At 60.1% G+C, this 14,926-nt stretch overlaps 2 protein-coding genes across 5 annotated transcripts; both read right to left on the reverse strand.

The window, feature by feature from the left end:
* Window positions 1-2,954: 2,954 nt before the first annotated feature.
* MCRIP1 (MAPK regulated corepressor interacting protein 1) lies at window positions 2,955-12,417 on the reverse strand. 4 transcript variants are annotated; one of them, XM_058428880.1, is made up of 7 exons: window positions 12,364-12,408; window positions 5,524-5,582; window positions 5,046-5,101; window positions 4,834-4,952; window positions 3,939-4,040; window positions 3,737-3,846; window positions 2,955-3,008 (listed from the first exon to the last, which is right to left on the reverse strand). In XM_058428880.1, the coding sequence occupies exons 3-6, from the start codon at window positions 5,051-5,053 to the stop codon at window positions 3,782-3,784; spliced, it is 294 nt and encodes a 97-aa protein (XP_058284863.1). In that variant the 5' UTR covers window positions 5,054-5,101; window positions 5,524-5,582; window positions 12,364-12,408; the 3' UTR covers window positions 2,955-3,008; window positions 3,737-3,781. The 4 variants fall into 4 exon arrangements, with proteins under 4 accessions (XP_058284863.1, XP_058284861.1, XP_032033775.1 ...); XM_058428878.1 differs by having other exon boundaries at window positions 2,955-3,442; window positions 12,364-12,407; XM_032177884.2 differs by lacking the exon at window positions 5,524-5,582 and having other exon boundaries at window positions 2,955-3,442; window positions 12,364-12,417.
* Window positions 12,418-12,604: 187 nt separating this feature from the next.
* PPP1R27 (protein phosphatase 1 regulatory subunit 27) lies at window positions 12,605-14,217 on the reverse strand. Its single transcript, XM_032177885.2, has 3 exons — window positions 13,931-14,217; window positions 13,670-13,820; window positions 12,605-12,995 (listed from the first exon to the last, which is right to left on the reverse strand). Exons 1-3 carry the CDS (start codon window positions 14,118-14,120, stop codon window positions 12,872-12,874), a joined length of 465 nt encoding a protein of 154 aa, XP_032033776.1. The 5' UTR covers window positions 14,121-14,217; the 3' UTR covers window positions 12,605-12,871.
* Between the last annotated feature and the right edge of the window lie 709 nt (window positions 14,218-14,926).

A 14,926-nucleotide genomic window follows, 5' to 3' on the forward strand; every position in this document is an offset into this window, starting at 1 on the left:
ATCCTCACCCCAATCCCTATCCCCCATGTGGTGCACTGGGCTGGAGTGTGAAGAGGTGGGGCCTCCAGCAACACTATGGGCTCAGCGCTCCCCACAGGCTCTCACCCTCCTGCCCAGCATGTGCCTGGCCAGGCCGGGCCCCCCCTCTGAAGAGTTCTTGGCAGAAAGATCTACAAATTGAAGGTTTCTGGTGGCAGGCCCAGGTGCTGGGGCCATACCTGGGGGAGCTCCACCCCCTGGCTGTAGGTAGGGAAGGCCCGGATTCCAGGGCCCAGTGTAAGATGACCCAGGAGAGCCCAAATCAAGTCCATCTCTTAATACAGGCAGCTCCCTCGGCACCTCCTGTGTGCTACCCAGGAGTCCCAGCACCCATGCAGGGAAGAGGCCTTTGGATCACCACAGCCCACACTCTGTACAGAGAGATAAACCACTGCTTTGCCTGTAGAATAGCCATTCTTTTTTTTTTTTTTTTTTTTTTTTTTGAGGCGGAGTCTCGCTCTGTCGCCCAGGCTGGAGTGCAGTGGCGCAATCTCGGCTCACTGCAAGCTCCGCCTCCCGGGTTCACGCCATTCTCCTGCCTCAGCCTCTCCGAGTAGCTGGGACTACAGGCGCCCGCCACCACGCCCGGCTAATTTTTTTGTATTTTTAGTAGAGACGGGGTTTCACCGTGGTCTCGATCTCCTGACCTCGTGATCCGCCCGCCTCGGCCTCCCAAAGTGCTGGGATTACAAGCGTGAGCCACCGCGCCCGGCAGTACAGTAGCTTTTTAAAACATTTTTTCTTTTTTTTTTTTTTTTTTTTGAGACGGATTTGCTCTGTCCCCAGGTGGATCATGGCCGACTCGGCTCACTGCAACTCCCTCCGGTTCACCCATTCTCTGCCTCACCTCCGATACTGGACTACAGGCCCCCACCACCTGCTAAATTGTATTTTATAGAGATGGGGTTTCATTGTGTTACCAGGATGGTTTTAATCGGACCTCATGATCATGATCCCCCTCGGCCTCCAAATCTGGATTACAGGCTGACCACCATCCCGGCTTTTTTTTTTTTTTTTTTTTTTGAGACAGCAGGCTGGAGTGCAGTGGTGCAATCTCAGCTCACTGCAACCTCCGCCTCCCGGGTTCAAGCGATTCTCCTGCCTCAGCTTCCCAAGTAGCTGAGATTATAGGTGCCTGCCACCACACCCAGCCAATTTTTGTGTTTTTAGTAGAGACGGGGTTTCACCACGTTAGCCAGGCTAGTCTCAATCTCTGACCTTGTGATCCACCTGCCTCAGCCTCCCAAAGCGCTGGAATCACAGGCGTGAACCACCACACCTGGCCCCTTTTAATAAATTGCTTTAAAAAAAAAAAAAAAAAAAAACCCAAAGGCCGGCACGGTGGCTCATGCCTGTAATCCCAGCACTTTGGGAGGCCGAGGCAGGTGGATCACGAGGTCAGGAGATTGAGACCATCCTGGCTAACATGGTGAAACCCTGTCTCTACTAAAAATACAAAAAATTAGCTGGGTATGGTGGCACTCGCCTGTAGTCTCAGCTACTCGGGAGGTTGAGGCAGGAGAATCGCTTGAACCTGGGAGGTGGAGGTTGCAGTGAGCCAAGATCACGCCATTGCACTCCAGCCTGGGTGACAGAGCAAGACTCCGTCTCAAAAACAAACAAAAACACCAAAACACAGAAAACCTAGAGGGGTAAATTGAGGCAGGCTGGCTGCGTGCCAGGCCCGACTGCAGAGCCCAGGCTCCCCGCCGGATGCTGAGGGTCACGCTTGCTGTGTGAGGCTGAGCACCTTGTCAAGTACACCCACACGGTGACTCGTAGAGGTAGCAGCACCAAGCGCTGCGCCACCCAGGATGTAGTCATCACCACCTGAAGAAACCAAGGCTGACTCCAACCTGCTCACAGCCACAGTGTAGCAACGGCCTGGCCAGGGCTCAAGCCCACCCCTCCTCCTCCTGGGAATCTGGGAACCCCATGTTTGAGTGGGCCCCTCTCTGCAGGACCTCTGCTGGCCCTTGCAGCTACCACTGTACAGAAGGTGCACAGGGCAGGGCCTTGTCCCCAAGAGGCTCAGTGAGTGGAGGGCACATGGCACAAGGACCGCTGTGAGCTGCCCGCCCCTCATCCCCGTGATGGTGTCCCTGGAGCTGCATCGGCTCAACAGTGGGAGGCAGCTTGGGTCACCCTAGCCTGATAGGCACTCGACACGCTCCTCAAAGGACTCACAGGCCCCATGGGGGCTAGGTAAGGCCATGTGTTTACAGGGAGTTGGCTCAGGGCTGCCAGGCAGCAGCTGGGCTGGTTTATTACTGGAACACCTTCCCCTGCTCCTCCTCCCTGGGGAGGCCGGCCCTGCGCCAGCATCTCCTGCACCAGCCCACCCACCAGGAGGCGCCTGTGGGGCCACTCTTCCGGGAAAGGGTGTTCCTGGAATAAATTCTGGTTTGGCTTCCAACAGGAGCAGGAATAGAGCTCCCTGTCTGGCCGGCCAGGGCAGCTTCCAGGTTTGAAGGTCAAGTGCACGTGGCTCTCTCCTGGGACCAGTGGCACCCCCTTCATCTGGACGGGGAGGAGCCCAGAGGCACCCCCTTCTTCTGGACAGGGGAGGAGCCCAGCGGCACCCCCTATATCTGGACAGGGGAGGAGCCAGCTCCTGGAGGGGCCACAGTGCCCCAAAGAGTGGGTTCAGGGTAGCCCTACTACCTCTGCGGCCCCCTGGGGACCCCCTGTAGCAGAACAAGGGTGGTGATATCAGGCAGCCCAGCCTCTCCCTCCAGAATGCCCTCCCCACCACCACCTGCCCTAGGAGACCTGAGCACCCCCAGTGGCTTAGACTGAGAATTTCTGGGCTTGAGAAGCCTTCGCCATGATCTGGGGTTTCCAGCCCTGCCCGGGAGCTGGCTGTGCATGTGTGCCACAAAGGCAGAGGCCTGACAGACCGCCAAGAGGCCACACCCAGTGCCGCCACCTTTATTCACAGATCCTCGAGCTCCACAGCCACACAGACACTTGGTTTTCAGAGGGCACAGAAAGAAAAAAGGACCTGGTGACCCAGCACACCCCAGAGCCAAGACAGACCCAGCAGCAGCACCTCAGGGTCAGCCTGGGTGCCCCTGCCCACGGGGCCACTGTGACCGCAGACACCAGGAGGCCAGGCCTGGTTGCTGGGGACCCCTTTGGGGGGCCCGGCAGTATCCTACACCCAAAGAGCTGGTGCCATCTTGAAGCTGATTCAGGGAAGGGGCCAGGCTGGACGGTAGGGGTAGGTGTGAGAAGCTCCCCAGCGTGTCCAGGCCACAGGAGCAGCAAGGGTCTGCGGGGAGCCCAGGCTGGATGGGTGGGGCTGCCCTTGTCCTGTATCCTGGCCACTTTCAAGGACAAAACCAGCCCAGTCCCAGCAGCCTGGGAGGCAGCAGAGGCTCCTTCTTCTCCCCTCCTGATCCTGCAGTGGCCAGGGACAGGAGGGTGAGGGGAGAGGAGAGAGGTCAGGTCAGGGCCCCTGGGGGCCAGGCAGCTTCAAAAATGCAGCCGGGTGGCTGGGGGAGGGCAGGAGGGTGGGCAGGGCCCAGAGCCCCATGATGGGGGCAGCCTGAGACCCCCAAGGATGAAGGAAGGGGGCTTGGGAAGGAGGGGCAGGCCTCAGCCGTCAGTCACGCCAGTGCTGGGGTCTGCAGCCCACTGGAGCAAGGCACCCCCATCCCAGGAGCAGGGCCACAGGACAGGAGGGAACCGACACCTTGCACCCTGATCTTCCGGAGGCCAGGGAGGGGCGCCGGGCGCTCTAGGACTTCTTGGCATCCTGCGTGCTCCGGCGCTTTAGGTCACTCAGGTCGATGGGCTTGAAGGCTGCCAGGGGACAACACGGTCGGTGGTGGGCACAGGCCCCTCCTGCCCATGAGGCCCAGCCCAGCCCTGCCCCCAGGTCAGCCCCCACTCACTCTTCAGGCTGGGGTTAGGGACTTTCTCCACGTACTCCTCCACCAGACCCCGCTCGCCGCCCGGCACCTGGCCTCGCAGGTCTCGCTCCACACCCTGCCAGGCTGCAGAGGCAGAGAGTGGTGTGCTCAGAGCCCCCTGCCCCAGGGGGTGGCATCCACGTGAGGAGAGTGCCTGCCCTCAGCTCCTGCCCTCCCAGACCCTTTTCTCCCTCAGAAGTGTCCTCCATGCTCCCCCACAGCCCTCTGCCCACCTCAGCCTCACTCACCTGCAGACCCCGTCCCTGCTCCTCTGGCAGGCCTGTCCCTTCCCAAGATGACCAGGACTGTGGTCAGAGGGACCCCTATGACCCTACCCCAGGCTTCCCTGCGCCTTGGGGGCAGTGCATCCTCCTCAGCTAGGCCTCTAACTTTCCCACCTCATCCACGCACCTCCCCAGCCCCAGCACACGGCACACTCCCCTAATCCCAGACAACCACCTCCTGGCCACTTCTGCAACACGCCCGTTCATGGCTGGGTGCGTGCCTATCTGTCTTCAAAGGCCCCTCCCTTTCCCCAGCAAACTCCTCCAGCGCTGCTAGCATGGACGACTGGCTCCCAACGCGGCCTCTATCTGGGGCATGGCCCACTCCCAGCCCCTCCTCCCGGGCTCCCCCCATGATCAGAACCAGGTCTCCTCCCCACACAAGGTCCCCTCGGCCACCCCCACCCGCCTGGGCCCTGAAGGCTATGGACACAGTGATGGGGCTATCTGTGCCCTGGAGGGGCAGGGGCAGGGGCCGCAGGAGGTTCCTTGGAGTGTGGGTCCTGGGCTGGAGGCAGAGCTGACTCTGCCAAGGACAGGGCACGAACTGCGTCAAGGACAGGGCAGGAGCTGTGTGTGGCAGGCGCACCCACCTTCGTAAATGAAGCGGACGTTTTCCTCGTGGGCCGGAGTGAAGATCTCGCTGCTGCTGGGTGGGGAGCGGGGGCTGCTGGTCCTCTTGCCGTTGTACACGACTCTGGAGACGGGGGAGCTGGGGGAGCCTGGCGCATGAGACAGGGCACACAGCAGGGTGGGAGCCCACACCCTACCCCGGTGGAGACCACCCCACCTGCCTGAGACCCACCTGGTCATCGCGGGGGCGTCTGATCCTAGCGCTCCACCGCCAGATCTCCTCAGCCTCTGAAACAGAAGCCAGCACAGGAGTGGGACGCAGGGCCACCCTCTCCAACACAGGAGGAGGGGGAGGCGCAGGGCACACCTGCCTCCTCCCTTCAGATGTGAACAAAGTGCATGGTTCCCCTGCCTACCAGGGTGTCCCCCACAGGCTGGGGTCCAGCCACAGGCAGCCAGTGGGCTCCAGGCAACCCTAGGAGGTAGCAGGGAGCTGGCCAGAGCCAGCCAGACACACACACGACTTGAAGCGATCAAGCCCGCTCAGCGGCTCGCGGCCTGAGCTCTGCAAGATGTGGAGGCCTCAGCCCCAGCACCGGGAGCACCATGGCCAGAGCCCCTCCCCACGCGGGCGGGTGGGGCCGTTAGCATCTCTGATGTCCGGCTGCCTCTCACTGCAGCAGAGGGCCCACAGCCCCAAGGAAACTGACCTGCTCTCCCTGGCGCAGGGCTGGGCACACGGCTTCTGCCGAGCCTTGACTTCCTTTCCCTAAAATGAGGATGAGCTTCCTAAGGGTGATCCCAGCTCCCCCGCACCTACCCAGGTCCAGCTTCCTGGTTCCCTAGAGCATGAGCCACATTAGTGCCCTGGAGATGGAACCAAACTCCAACTCCCCTGGTGGGCAGAGGGGATGGCCCTGGAGGAAGCTGCTGGGCCTGACCTGGTGACCAGGACCCTGGGCTGCCGCCCGTTTATGGCCTCTCAGCCCAAGGGAATCCACGGCTCTGGAAAAAGGGAGTCTATTTTGAGGCTCAGACGCTCACACTGGCAGGCTGGACAGTGTCCCCACTCCAGCTGAGGACACACAACCCCAAGGTGGGGAAGCCAACAGGGCTGGTCTCCAGCCTGCCCTGCCCCAGAGGGGGTACCTCCAGGTTCTGGGGGAGGGGAGTCCCAGGATTCCCAGGAGGGGGCTTTTAGCACAAGCAACTCCCCTGCCCACCCCAGGGCACACGGCTGCAGCCCTCACAGAGGGCCAGGAGCACTGAGGCTTCGAGTCCTCTCTGGCTCGTTCCGCCTCATGTCAATGGTCCAGCCCTCAAACACCACATGTGATCAGAATCCCACGGCTCAAGGGCAAAACCAGCAAAGAGCAGAAAACCAGCTCCCAGCCCTGGAACTCTGTGCCCCATCCCAGGCCAGATGTGGGGTCCAAACAGGGCCAGGGGCTCCCCACCCACAGCAGCACCCAGTTTGCTCACAGTCACCTCTCCTTTCTTGGACTCTGGGACCTCTCTGCCTAGTCCTCCTGCCAGGGACTCCAGCCCACGAACACCAGAGCACGGAGGGAAAGGCCTGTTTGGGTTAAGGGTCCCACAGGGACACGCTGCCTGCTGGGAAGCTCCCGTTACAGAGAAAGGCAGAGCTCAGGTAACAGGTGGACTGGCCAGCCCCCTGCCTCGCCCCCTGCTGGCTCTCACCACTGACCGACTGCTGCTTTAGGGGTACCTGCCTCCCAGCCTGCCCTCCCCAGTGGCTCTTCTCCCTGTGCATCCTCTGCCTCCAGTGGCCACTTGGCCTTTATGCAGCCACACCTTTGGCCTGGGGTCCCCCTGCTGAGCTCGGTTGTCACTCCTGCCCCAGATCCCACTGCTGGCCCCCACATCCTCCCATGCAACTACCCTTCCGGGGCTCCCTTTGCATCTACTGTGCACCCATACTTTTTTTTTTTTTTTTTTTTTTTGAGACGGAGTCTCGCTCTGTCGTCCAGGCTGGAGTGCAGTGGCGCAATCTCGGCTGGCTGCAAGCTCCATCTCCCGGGTTCATGCCATCTACAGGCGCCTGCCACCATGCCCAGCTAATTTTTTTGTATTTTTAGTAGAGACAGGGTTTCACCGTGTTAGTCAGGATGGTCTCGATCTCCTGACCTCATGATCCACCTGCCTCGGCCTCCCAAAGTGCTGGGATTACAGGCATAAGTTACCACGCCCAGCCGCACCCATACAGTTTTTTAAGTCAACAAGGAGTCCCGTTTGCCTCCTCTTCTTAGGAGACGAAATGTACCCACACCCTCAACACCACAGGCTGTGTCCTCTAAGTCTTCCCAGACACGAACAGCCCTTCCCACCTCTCCCTACTTCTTCCTCCAGCTCAGCGACCCCCAGGGCCTCACACTGCCCCTCCCAACCCCCACCCCCACCCTGCACACATAGCCCCAGGCTTTCCTGGATGTGCCAGCAGTTCTCAAGAGGCCAGGGGCCTGCTGTCCCCCTGGAAGCACAAGAAACAGTTCTGCAGCTCACTCAGCCTCACTGCCTCCTGGGGCCCTGCCAAGGAACTAGGTGCCCAATTCTGACCCAGAAGGAATTTTCCATTAAAAATCAAGTATCTGGGCCGGGCGCGGTGGCTCACGCTTGTAATCCCAGCACTTTGGGAGGCCGAGGTGGGCGGATCACGAGGTCGGGAGATCAAGACCACGGTGAAACCCCGTCTCTACTAAAAATACAAAAAAAAATTAGCCGGGCGTGGTGGCGGGCGCCTGTAGTCCCAGCTACTCGGAGAGGCTGAGGCAGGAGAATGGTGTGAACCCGGGAGGCGGAGCTTGCAGTGAGCCGAGATTGCGCCACTGCACTCCAGCCTGGGTGACAGAGCGAGACTCCGTCTCAAAAAAATAAATAAATAAATAAATAAAATAAAAATAAAAATAAAAATCAAGTATCTGTACACACCCTAGGCCCAACCATTCTGCTCCTAGGTACACACACCCAAGATGCGTACAAGGACAGCTGGAGAATCTCCACTTGTAATTACCCAAAGGGAAGAGCCACCACAGAAGGATAGCAATGCACACCTGGCCTATTCCCATAAGGTAATCAGCAGCTAGAGGGGGCACTACAGCCCCCGCGGCAGAGACGGACACCAAGCACAAGAGGCAGGACCTGAGGGGCCACAGATGGGCCCTGGGACACACGGCACAGGAGGAAGCTGCAGAGGGCCGAGGCACGGACATAACCGGAGCCGGGGCCAGGACGGTGTCTGTGAGGGCAGGAAGGAGCCCTCCACGGAGAAGGCTGGAGGTCAAGCGAGCTCTGAACCAAGAGGTCACCATGGAGCCACAATGAGAAGGCCTCCAACAACCTCAGCGGGGTGGCCTAGCACAGTGAAGCACACAGCTGAGTGGGGAGGGCAGGAAGTGTGGCTGGCAGGCAGCTCAGCCCTAGCTCAGGCCTGGTGGGCAGCAGGCTGGTGTCTGGCTAAGCAGAGGGAACCCTGAGGCACAACACACATGCATGGGGTCCCTGAGGTGGTGGATGTGGAGGGACCCAGGACCACAGTGGGTGAGAGTGAGCAGGGGACAATGGCACACGTCCAGAGAAGCGCTGGGGGCAGCCAGAAAAGACCCAGCACACGGCAAATGGCCACCTGAGGTGGCAGCCCCTGAGCCAGCAGGAGACTGACACCTCAGCTGCCCAGGTAGAGGGGAGTGGCGGCCTGACCGAGGCTGAGCATAGGTGAAGGGTGGGAGGAGGGGCTCCATTCAGCCCAGAGAGACAGCCCCACTTCAGAGGTCTCGAGACCCCACCCAGCCCGGCCCCCTGGCCTTCATCCCACCTGGGCCACCACCAGGGTGAGAGCAGCAAGGGTGGGTCAGGCGATGCCTCCGTCCCGTTTTCCTTCCCTTTCAGTCAGAATCAAGACCGAGCATGCCGATGTCCCGGCCACGGCCCCGTACTCCTCAGTCGCTACGCCACGCCCCACTGTCTCTGAGTTTTCTTTCATAGTTTTCATATTTTAGTATCTTTGAAACTGGGCTATGCCTGACAATTGCTAACACGTCAGAGTTTAACCAATGGTGGTTTTTCTCAATGTACTGTGAAATACAGCGCAGCTCACAATGACTGGAGTCTCACACGCCCTCGATGACACTCTCCTGGCCCAGGACCGCCCTTCCAGAACCCCCCTCAGGCTACATGGTCTTTAGGTATTTTCTCCCCTTCCCCTCAAAGTCTTCCACACCCCACGCCACCCCACCCCACCCAGTGCTGGGACAACCTCCAGTTCCAGACCCCCAGGGTCAGGACAGGCAGACACAGATGTCTATATGATCTTCCTGAAACCCTATCCCCAAGTCACTTACCACTAGGGTGTCACCCAGGCCCTCTGCTGCCATCAAGCCCACTGTCCAGCCCCAACTTGTTTTATCAGGTGTCATCTGCTGCTCCACTCCTGCCCCAACAGCCTTTGCCACAGGACCACCTGCCACCAGCCACACAGAGCGCAGGTGACCTGCAGGTCTGTGCATTCTGCAAGACCTGACTGCCTGCTTCCGTGGCTGTCCAGCCTACAGGGCCTGGCCTACTGGGCTGCAGGTATTCCCCTACTCTGGGGCCCCAGGCAAGCTCCTCTGAGCCTCGGCATCCTCATCCAAAGTGATGCAGCCCACAGCGATGCTCGCCTGCTCCAATAGGGACGGAAGCACAGCTACGGAAAGCCAGCAGCTCAGTGAAGTCTCTGTGGCTCCTTATCCAACATGATGATGGACAGGACAAGCACGTGCTATATCGTTCAACTGGATGCTGTTAAGAATGAAAGGGGCTGGGGCCAGGTGCGGTAGCTCACGCCTGTAATCTTCAGCACATTGGGAGGCTGAGGTGGGCGGATCACCTGAGGTCAGGAGTTCAAGACCAGCCTGGCCAGCATGGTGAAACCCCGTCTCTACTAAAAATACAAAAATTAGCCGGGCATGGTGGCAGGCGCCTGTAATCCCAGCTACTCAGGAGGCCGAGGCAGGAGAATCGCTTGAACCTGGGAGGCAGAGGTTGCAGTGAGCCGAGATCACGCCATTGCACTCCAGCCTGGGAGACAAGAGTGAGACTTCGTCTCAAAAAAAGAAAAAAGAAAGGGGCTAGATGTGGTGGTAATCCTAGCACTTTGGGATAGCAGGAGTTCAAGACTGGCCTGGGCAACACAGAAAGAGCCCCATCGTGACCAGGTGCGGTGACTCACACCTGTAATCCTGGCACTCTGGGAAGCTGAGGTGGGCAGATCACAGGAGGTCAGGAGTTTGAGACCAGCCTGGGCAACATGGCGAAACCCCATTGCTACTAAAAAAAAAAAAAAATACAAAAATTAGGCCAGGCGCAGTGGCTCAGGCCTGTAATCCCAGCATTTGGGAGGCCGAGGTGGAAGGATCACCTGAGGTCAGGAGTTCGAGACCAGCCTGCCCAGCATGGTGAAACCCCGTCTCTACTAAAAATACAAAAATTAGCCAGGCATGGTGGCAGGCGCCTGTAATCCCAGCTACTCAGGAGGCCGAGGCAGGAGAATCGCTTGAACCCGGGAGGCAGAGGTTGCAGTGAGCCAAGATCGTGCCACTGCACTCCAGCCTGGGCGACAGAATGAGGCTCCGTCTCAAAAAAAAAAAAAAAGACTCTATCTCAAAAAAAAAAAAAAAAAAAACCAAAAAAAACGGGACCCATCTCTGCTCTCCGCCCTTAAAAAAAAAAAAAGAACGAAAGGGATGCTGTTGATTATTAAGAATGAAACAACTCTTCTGGGTAAACTGGAATGTAGAGTCAGCCCACTCTTAGGGAGGTGGAGGCCCAGAAAAGCACTGAGGACTGAAAGAAGAGACTGCCACCAGCCACAGCAAACACCTGTCGGGGCTAAGGGCAGGGCAGCCACCATGCTGGGCCCTTACACACACATTGCCCACGTCCCCACAGCTGGACCAGAAAGATACCCTGAGAACTCCCAGTTCAGCGCTGAAGCAGCCTGCCACCAAGCAGCGGTGCCCCTCTGAGGGCCTCCGGGGCCACAGCAGTTGGGGCTCGGCCCGAATGCTGCAGCTGGCCTGAGCCTCCCCAAAGCCTGCCTCCACTCTGCCTGCAGCCCACAGCAGGTTTCTGGACTCCCTGAAAGACCCACTCCCCACTGATACCCATGCGGCTTTGCTCACAGACTGGCCCTCCCTCCAGATAGGGAGGGGAGTCGCATTGGGTAGAACTATGTAGAACCTTCCTCCTCCAGGGGACCCAAGGGCTTTAGAGACTTACTGGTGGGGAGGGGACAGAACCCCAGTCTCTGGCCTCCCAGTCTCAAATTCTTTCCCCCACACAGCCACATGCTTAAGAACAGGACATGAGATAACACTACAGCAACGTGACAATAGTGAGGTTCCAGAGTTAGACTCAGTGACGCCATCGCTAGTCACTCTGTGCTCCTCTGGAGTTTCTGAGATTCAAAGTTTCTAAGACTCCACTTTCTCTTCGTGTTCTGTGTCTTTTTCAGCCAACGAGGCTAGAAAATTATCTACTGCCCAAGCAGGCGCACGAGGATACCGCTGTCACAGCTGCCACAATGGCACCTCGTGGTCCCTTGAAGACCCCACGGGGAAAGCCTCTAAGTGCTGCACCACCTCCTCACCCTCTCCCCTGGGTGGTGGCAGCAACAGACTGAGCGTGTGTGCCCTCCTCCCGATCCTACTCAAACCACAACCTCCCCTGACTCGCCCTAAATCCAGCCCTGTCCTTTAGGAAGAGTTGGCTCTTCCTTCACGTCCCACTTCCCACCCTCTCTACATGTTCTCGCCACATCCCACCCAAAGTCCACTCACTGGGCCCTGTTTACACCTCAGGGCCTTTGGTCTTCTCTGCCCAAAACTATCCTACTCATCCTTGGGGATCCAGTTGAAAGACCACCTTCCTGCGACTGCTACCCTGGGGCAGGAGGGAGAGAAGCACAGCCCGTGCCCCATACGGCTGCCACCCCCGCGGTCACAACCACCGCCCAGTGAGTGCCTCGAAGGCAGGCGGAGGACCCGTTCTCCCCGTTAGGCCCAGCATCACCGCCCGGGGAGACGGGAAAGAGGGCAAGGCCGAAAAATGGACAGAAGAAGAATGCGGACGGCCGGGCCCGCGGCGCTCCGAGAATCGGAGGCATCCTCAGGCACGGTCCCTCCGGGAGACCGGGAAAGCGGGGCTCTGTCAGCCCCACAGCCCCGACGGCGGCAGAAGGCGGGCCCGCTGCGAGCGTCCGGCCGCGCTGAGTCCCCGGCCCCTGCCCCGGCCTAGGCGGGAAAGGCGCTCAGTCCGAGCCGCGCCCTCCCCACGCGCGCTTCCAGGCGCCCCGCGGGCCGCGCCCTCCTGCAGGTGCCGCGCGGGGAACGCGGGCCCCTCCCTCGGACCCCGGCCGCCCGGCCACTCCCCCGCGCCCGGCCCCGCCCGGCCCTGCAGGGCACCCGCGGCCGCGCGGCGACATCAGGGCGGGGCCCAGCCGCGCCCGCCCCGCCCCGCCCCGTCCCCGCCGCCCGGCGCCGCACCCGCCTCACCTCACCCCGACCCGCCGCCACCGCCTCTTCCAGCTGGGAGGCCCCGCCGGAAGTGACGCCACCGCCGGCTGCACAGGCGCAGACGCAGCGCGCTCCCACGTGACCGCTCGGCTGGCGGAGGGTGGGGGCGGCCGGGTTTCGGGGGTGGCCAGGTTTCCCGTGCGGGGATGGAGCTCGGGGCGGAAGCTCCGGACCTCCCCGGCCTGAACGGTGAGCGCCGCCGGCCACTGGCAGCGGCCAGAGCCCAGTAATCAGGACACCACCACAGGCACCACGTGTGTAGACCCAGGCCCCCTCACCTGGGAGTCACGTTTATTGAAAAAGTAAAAAGTGTCACAGTAAAAAATTCACCTGGAGACAAAGCCAGGCCTAGGAGGGGTGGCGGGGTCGTGGAGGGACGGGTCCGGCCGCCCCTGGCCCACAGGTGGGGCATGTGCTGGCCCCTGGGCGACGCGCGGCTTCTCCAGGGAGGCGGCCCTGGGCGCGGGGGCGGGCGGGCAGAGCTGGCTCAGTCCATCGTGGTCCCTTTGAAGAGCTCCACCAGCTCCTTGAAGTCCGGGTCGATGAGGTCGGAGGGCAGGTCGCCATCGTCGTTGGTTGCGTCCCTGTCCGCTCCCAGGGAGATAAGGTACCTGGGGTGCAAAGATCGCTCTGGCTGAAGCGGGAAGGAGCCAGGAGAGTGCTCGCCCCCACCCGGGTCAGAGGGCCAGAGTCCTGGGGTCACCTGTGTGTCCCCCACCTTGGGGTCCTAAGGTCCAGGTAGGGTGAGGAGGAAGAAAGCTGACCCTTAGGAAGCGTGGCCAGCGTTTGAAGTTGGCTCTATTGAGGACAAAGGCAGAAACAGGATTCCAGAAGCCTTTAGGGTTTGCAGGGTTCTTTTTTTGTTTTTGTTTTTGTTTTTGTTTTTTGAGACAGAGTTTCGCTCTTGTCACCCAGGCTGGAGTGCAATGGCATGATCTTGACTCACGGCAACCTCCATTTCCCGGGTTCAAGCGATTCTCCTGCCTCAGCCTTGAGTAGCTGGGATTACAGGCGCGCGCCACCACGCCTGGCTAATTTTGTATTCTTGGTAGTGACGGGGTTTCTCCATGTTGGCCAGTCTGGTCACGAACTCCTGACCTCAGGTGATCCGCCCACCTCCGCCTCCCAAAGTGCTGGGATTACAGGCACAGGCATGAGCCACCGCGCTCAGCCTCTAGGGTTCTTGCCGACACCACCCAGGCTATATTTTGGGGCCCACATCCTGGGGGCCCACTGAGGCCCGGAGGGGTAGGGTTCAAGCCTGTGTAGACCTAGGCCTCCTCACCTGGCTATGTCGGGGTACCCATCGCTGCAGGCAATGTGCAGGGGTGTCCAGCCCGCCTCATCTCGCTGGTGAATGTCCGCCCCGTATTTGACCAGCAGCTTCACGCATTCCAGGTTTCCAGAGAGGACGGCTTCATGCAAGGCAGCCAGGCCTGGGCAGGGAGGACGGGAGGGGTCAAGGCTGAGCCCCAGGTCGGGTCCTCCTTGCTGGCCTCCCCCACCACCCCACAGCCCCTGGCCAGCTCTTCCAGGGCTTGCTCACCTGAGGGGTGGATGGTGGCCAGGGAGACTTTCCGAGTCCGGATGAAGCGCCCCACCTGCTCCAGGTCACCCTGACGGATGTGGTCCAAAAACAGGACATCATTAGGGAAACGCACGCTGCGATCAGCCAGCATCCGCCGCCGCCGCTGCCGTGGGCTGTAGCGGGCATAGCGGGCAGTTCTGCTAGGCATCTTGGGCGCTGTGGGGCAGGTTGCCCCTGGGGACCCTACTGCACTGGGGTTAATAATGTATCCGGTTCCGACCAGATCAGCTTGAGGGCTCCTGTCGGACGAGCCCCGGCCTCTGACTTGCTTATATAGGGCTCAGGGGCTATATAAAGCTGCACGGTCATCCTCCCCGGCGTGAGGGGCTGAAACTGAGCTGCACCCCCGCCCCGCGCCCCAGATCATGTTTAGTGACTCATCTTTCAGCCCATCTGTCACCGTGCCCGGCCAAAGGGGTCAGATCATTCCTGCCTGTCGCTCCCTGCCCCACAGCTGGACCTAGAAGGTGCCTTACCGAGGGCAGGAGGAGGCACCGGTGCAGAACCCATGAGATAGCTAGGAATGTGAGATCAAGGGCACAGTAGGTACCAAGGTCATTGGAAGGGCTTTTGCTCTCTACCTCCTGGAGAGTGAGGGGTGGCCACCCCCTCCACATCTGCAGAAGCACAGGTCCACCGTGCCGTGGGGAAACGGGCCTGAGCCCCAGCAGCCACCCTCTCTGCATCTACAGAAGCACAGGTCCACTGTGCCGTGGGGAAACAGGCCTGAGCCCCTCCATCTCCCTACCTGTCAGTTTTCACCTTCCAGCGTGGCTTGCCTCACTCTCAATGGTTTTCCCAAAACTACTCTGATGGCCGAGGCGGGTGGATCATGAGGTCAGGAGATCGAGACCATCCTGGCTAACACGGTGAAACCCCATCTCTACTAAATATACAAAAAATTAGCCGGGCGTGGTGGCGGGAGCCTATACTCCCAGCTACTCGGGAGGCTGA

Source organism: Hylobates moloch, unplaced genomic scaffold (assembly GCF_009828535.3).
Source record: "Hylobates moloch isolate HMO894 unplaced genomic scaffold, HMol_V3 SCAFFOLD_15, whole genome shotgun sequence".
Classification (NCBI taxonomy): domain Eukaryota; kingdom Metazoa; phylum Chordata; class Mammalia; order Primates; family Hylobatidae; genus Hylobates; species Hylobates moloch.

Excerpts from the sequence above, each read along its gene's own strand:
- PPP1R27 (XM_032177885.2), bottom strand. The coding sequence starts at position 14,120 with ATGCCTAGCAGAACTGCCCGCTATGCCCGCTACAGCCCACGGCAGCGG. Across the intron at positions 13,821-13,930 it reads GGCCACCATCCACCCCTCAG|GCCTGGCTGCCTTGCATGAA; the intron begins GTGAGCAAGCCC and ends CTCCCTGCCCAG. Across the intron at positions 12,996-13,669 it reads GGGTACCCCGACATAGCCAG|GTACCTTATCTCCCTGGGAG; the intron begins GTGAGGAGGCCT and ends TTTGCACCCCAG.
- MCRIP1 (XM_032177884.2), bottom strand. Across the intron at positions 4,041-4,833 it reads CGTCCGCTTCATTTACGAAG|CCTGGCAGGGTGTGGAGCGA; the intron begins GTGGGTGCGCCT and ends CTGCCTCTGCAG. Across the intron at positions 3,847-3,938 it reads CCCTAACCCCAGCCTGAAGA|CCTTCAAGCCCATCGACCTG; the intron begins GTGAGTGGGGGC and ends GTCCCCTGGCAG.